The sequence below is a fragment of the Protobothrops mucrosquamatus genome, unplaced genomic scaffold (genome assembly GCF_001527695.2).
Source record: "Protobothrops mucrosquamatus isolate PMUCROS unplaced genomic scaffold, P.Mucros_1.0 scaffold672, whole genome shotgun sequence".
In the NCBI taxonomy this organism is placed as follows: Eukaryota; Metazoa; Chordata; class Lepidosauria; order Squamata; family Viperidae; genus Protobothrops; species Protobothrops mucrosquamatus.
The window spans coordinates 433,569-439,187 of NW_015386960.1; the positions used below are offsets into that span (position 1 = coordinate 433,569).

Here is a 5,619-nt window from a genome sequence, read left to right on the forward strand (position 1 = left end):
GGCTCTTTGTAGCCACTGAAGAGAGTATCCAACACTAGAGGAGGTTATGCAGTACAGTGCTGTGAACACCTCTTAAGAGCCACTTGAAGTAGGAAAAAATAGCAAGACTTGACCCCCATCTGCTTCAGAATGCAGATTAGCAGATCTCATCTGGATTTTCTTTCAAGTGAGGAAATTCGTTGCATATGAAAGCTAGTCTTCCGGGAGAAAATGCTTAAACCCAACCCTGTTATATGAGGCCACTGCTGTTGGGAAGAATCCAAACATCTACCTTGCATGTGTATATTGTTTAGAGATAGATCAGATTGGCAAAAAAAACCCCAACAACCTTCCGGCAGATAGATGAATGAATGAGAACAGAAAATCAGAAATTCTGCTAATGAGCACATTGTCTTATCTCCCTCTTCCCCAAGACTTTAAACAGCTTTTAACTTACAATTATATGTGAAGTTTGAGATGGAACTTCGGTTTGTTGTAGGTTCCATGTTCTCAAGTGTGTAATTCTAATATGGGAGATTTTGGGGATTGGACAACCTGGTAAACCTAAGATGTTGATTAAAGAGCTGCATGTCACAGAGGATAAAATTAAGGCACCTGCGTGCTCGCCAGACTTTCTGGCTTAGCATGTTATGCAAACGTATCTAATGAAAATATGAGAGTCCTGTCTCAAAACAGGTCTATCATGTATAGTTTTGCCTCTGGAGCATTCCCCAACCTGGTGCCTCATCATCATTCAATGCACCTGGAAGCTACAGAATGAGAAAGGTTTTTAAGAACATCCAAAACTAGAGTATTTGGAAGTATAGATGTGATATGTGCAGGAGTTTCATAGAGGATGGGTCAGTAGCATCAAAATGGCAGGCACGATTGGTCAATAAAAGCTCCACTTCTTTTTATGACATACAATGCATGTGTATTAGTACAGGAACGTCTTTGTAAGTTGCCCAAATCTGTTCACCTTAAGAGAACGAATGAGGAAATCATAAATGGATATAAGCCATGGATGAATGAGATGGATAACCTGCAGTTGTCAGCAATATCCCTGAGTTTATATTTTATTCCATGTCTCTAAACTAGGTAACAATGGAGTTCAGTGTTATACCTCCTTCACCACCCACCACTGGCAGAGGGGCCCATCTGGGAGGAGATTGTGAAAAGTCAAGATGGCAGCCACAACTGCATGTCTAAAACCCTTTTGTACATGACACATGCAAAAATATTGGTGGTAGTGGCTTCAATTTTCCAATTGTGACCATTATGACTTGACTCCCCCATTGGGAGTCCTAGCCACAAACTCCATGGCACACATTAAGATTTTTAATTTCAAAAATAGGTCTCCTGAACTTTGGAAAGCAAAGTTAGCAGCCAAAAGGGGAAACTGCAGTTTTCAAAATATCTCTGATCTCAAGCAGACCTTAGAAGCATTGGAAGGCAAACTGATAGGTGTCTATATTTCAGTACATTGTTTGAAAATCACCTACCCAGAAAAGGCAAAGAGCATATTGGGAGCTAGAGGGGATGTGTGGCTATACTTTGCACTTATCATGTTCACTATGGCAACCTCTTTGTCAAGAGTATCTGTGATATATTTTCTGAAAACTTTTAAATGTATTCACCAGCTCCAAAGATGAGGGAATTTCTATGCTAGCCAGTCCTGATTACTGAGGATCATTTCTATCTGTGGATGATGCGTGAAGTTTGCAGTCCTTTACCCAAATCTCTACTGACATTTGTGGAACTTAACTTCCATGTTGATCTATACAAATGTGTCAACATGCTTCCTCCGAGATGCCACTGCTGAACTCAAATGAACACATCATGCCACTTATCTACAAAAAAGTTTAATTGAAATACCTGTATAAAAAAATATGATCTCCATACATTTCACACTGTTAAACAGAAGGAAAAAAAATCCAAATCCAAGCTGCTTAAGTGCAACCAGATCACAGAACACACATCTATTAAAATAAATTAAGGTTTATGACTCTGCCACTCTTCCTTCCAGAGCCAATGCACAAAGACTGTACAATGTCAATAATTTAAAACCCTTCAAAACAGCATTACTTTACAGTTCTGGTATGTCAATAATACCAGACAAAAAAGGCATACTAACTTTTAAAGTCATTCTAATTCCCTTAAATTACTTTGTACAATGTTTTTCTATCTTCCAACCAAAAATGAAGGAAAAAAAGAACAGGTATGGTCAGGCTTTATATATTTCTTTGTCAACAACCCACCCCTACCCCCAAAAGAGGAAAAGACAGGAATGCAAAAATAATTGTCGACTGATCCCAGAGAAATCTCCACAACAGAAGAGAGATAAAAGCAGTGTTGCATAATTCTAAACAAATAAATTAGCTAAAATAAATAGCCACAGCTGAGTCTGTGAGAGGTTTTCTAAACTCCAGACAATAAATAAAACTTGTATAGTACAGGGGAAAAATTTACATAAACACATTATACAGGTAATGGGAAAAGAAAACAAAACCCACACGCACACAGTCCTTGAATATTGCATTGATTGTGCATTTAACATGCCCATTCATACTTTTTTTTTTTTTAAGACTTGGAGGTTGGGGGAACTGAGAAAGGGCCTTTTTTTCTTGTGCCCAGTGGTAGAGATGAAATGAAATATGGGTAAATGTTCCTGATAAATGTTCCTGTGCAGGCTATGGAAATATTATGTGGATCAGCAGAAGTTGTCTTGCTGAGGGGTCTGGGGGGTCTGGCGGAGAGAAAGACTGGGAAAGAACAGGGTGAAATGTCTATGTTCAAGTATTCCATCATCAGTTGATGGGACTACTTCATTCAGTCACTGAACATGTTTTCTAGTGCATCATAGGGAGCTGCTTCCCCAGCACCTAGAATGGAGAAGGGAAGGCAGGTTCTATAATGTACTGGATCTTCTTTGGACACACACAGCTCAAAAAAGAAAGTCCCACTGAAGCAGCTTTCAAAAAGGCACTCAAAAAAGCAAATAAAATTTAGTCCAGGCTCTATGAGAGCAAAAAGGTTTACCGTGTTATTTAAAGAGGTCACTGCTTTTCTTAATAATAATAATAAAAAATAATATTAAGGTCAGTCTTTTGGGTTAAGTACTGGCCTGCCAACTCCCATATATTAGCGTTTCCAAAGGAAATTTCATTCTGAAGCAGAAACCAGCGATAAGGGGAAAATTTAAAAAAAAATCAATTCCCTCAGACAAAGATTCAAAGTACAGAATAATTAATGCATTTCCCACCCACCCCCAGCCCCTTCTACATATTGGCAGCAGCAGCAGCACTCTGGTCTTTTCTCTCTCCCTCTTTTTTTCTGCTTGTGGCTCCCCTCCCTTTACAAGGTCCTCAGTATTTCACAGGCTCTCGTTGCTTGAACTTGTGCGAGACACGTCCGTGCCAATGGTCCGTAACCTTATGTCACAATCTTCTGACTTCACAACTTCAGATTTGTGCAACCATGGGTGGTCAAAAATTTGCTCAAGGGTTGGTCTATCTGAAGGCCTCAGAGAAAGGCACCACTTGATCAGTTGTTGGCATTCTGAAAGACAAGAGAGAAAGCAGGTCAGCCACCAAAACAATCCATTAGGTGGGCAGAGGAACAGGATTGTGGAGATCTGTAAATCTCAGCTCACCCAGGGAAATTCGCCTCCTGAAATACAAGCGTCCTCTCAAGATCTCTTCATCTTGTTCAAAAGGGATGTCTCCACAGACCATGTCATAGAGCAGAACACCCAGTGACCATACAGTAGCCGATCGCCCATGGTATCTGTGATAGCGAATCCATTCTGGAGGGCTGTACACTCGTGTTCCTGTGGGGGGGGGGGAAATACAAGACCCCTTGCCCTGTTAGCCAAGACGAACTTTCAACTTAAGAGCATATTTTATGCGTTGCCATTTCAAAAATCCCAATTAAAAAAAAAAAACAACTCCTCACAGCACACAAACATATATGAGGGAGAATTCTGGACCTTACATCACCCCTTGGATTATATCATGTTTTAATCTCGGCCCTCCGGTCGTTCTATTTTGTGGTGATGAGCAGCACAAGCTTCCCATCAGCTGACTGTTTACTAACATAAAGCTCCCTTTCCTTGACCACGTGGCGTCTGCAGCACCGTACCAAAAATAGACACAAAAGGACAAAGGAAGAGGGGATGAAAAGAGAGAGGCAGGAAAGGAAAAAAAAAAAGAAAAAGAGGTGAAACTCCAGCCTTGGTTGCTAAATCAGTTTTTGGCCACTTCCAAAAGTATGCCAATCCCTTTTTTTAATAAAAAGAGAGACAAAATCAGAGTAACCTTTTAAAAGAAGACTGAAATCTGCCTCGCGCATTAAGAAGGCAGTTAGCAACTGCCCTCCCTCTGCACCGAGTGGTTACTTGGATACCAAATGAAAACTGGAATTTGTGATGCCGAAGGTCACATGGCCAGGAGACTCTCGTTTCACAACAAACAGATGTTAAGTGCTGCAGCTGACTAGGGAAGGGAGGTGAAAAACGGTGCCTCCTTTACTTGGATCACCTTCACCTTGAAAGAAAGAAAATCTTGCCATTCTCAGGGGGGGGGAAAAAATCCCCAAAGATAATATAACAAATGGAGAGAACCTATGTTTCACTGTGTAAGTTTTTTAAATGGGAAAGAAAAACTCCTTTTAGGCTTTACCCACCTGGTCCCTCAATCTGCAATGCGGGATTTATAAAACATCATAGGAGAATGAGGAGTTGGGAAAGGAGAAAACCAGGTATTTGTGTGCGTGCGTGTGTATGTGTGTGTGTGTGAGAGAGAGAGAGAGAGAGAGAAAGGGAGAGCAGAGTTGGGGGGGAAAGCACCAAGAAAAGTACAGATGGAAACATACAAGCTTGACTCAACTGTAAACACATCGCCCTCTAGGAAAATGCCTTTATTTTTATTTTTTTTTGAAGGCAGGGAAAATATAAACTGCTGCGTCACTGCCTGGAATGGCTCCTTTCCTAAACAACTTGACACCCCCCCTCCAGCTGCCTCCATTGGAAGGGATTTAATTATCAACCTGCTACTGACTGCAGCAGCAAAAATACATTTTGTCAGTCGTAGGTGGTGAGAATGTGATTAAGAATGAGGAGGTTGTGTCAGGATACTTTCCCAATTAAACACTCATCCACCCACCCATCCACACACAGGGACTTGCTGCGGTTGGGAGGGGCGCGTACCATCAAAGTCAGTGTAGACTGTGTCCTTGAGAATAGCTCCAGACCCAAAATCGATCAGCTTCAGTTCTCCTGTCCTGAGATCCACTAGAAGATTCTCGTCCTTGATGTCTCTGTGTACTACCCCGCAGCTATAGCAGTGGCGCACTGCTTCCAGGACTTGACGGAAGAAGCCCCGCGCGGTGTCCTCATCCAGCGCCCCCTTCTCCGTAATGAAGTCAAAGAGATCCTTCACCAGGTCTGGTCGTTCCATGATGATCAGGTAGCCATCAGGCCTCTCGTACCAGTCGAGCAGCTTAATTACACCCCGGAAGCCCGAACCCACTTTCTTCAACAGGACTATTTCCAAGGGCACCATTACTCCACCCTACAAGGAGGAGGGGTGGGGAGGGAGGGAGGGAAACAGAGGGAGAAAGAGCAAAGGAAGACATTGTGAA

General features: G+C 41.9%; 1 protein-coding gene across 1 annotated transcript in view; it reads right to left on the bottom strand.

Annotated features, from left to right (window-relative positions):
• Nucleotides 1-3,313: 3,313 nt before the first annotated feature.
• Nucleotides 3,314-5,619, bottom strand: part of PIM3 (Pim-3 proto-oncogene, serine/threonine kinase) — a 3,509-nt gene continuing 1,203 nt past the window's right edge. Inside the window, exons 3-5 of the mRNA XM_015818067.1 lie at nt 5,186-5,549; nt 3,632-3,808; nt 3,314-3,537 (exon numbers count right to left, since the gene is read on the bottom strand). Coding sequence (XP_015673553.1) covers nt 3,353-3,537; nt 3,632-3,808; nt 5,186-5,549 — 726 coding nt within the window. The 3' untranslated portion in view covers nt 3,314-3,352. The remainder of the gene's footprint in view (nt 3,538-3,631; nt 3,809-5,185; nt 5,550-5,619) is intronic.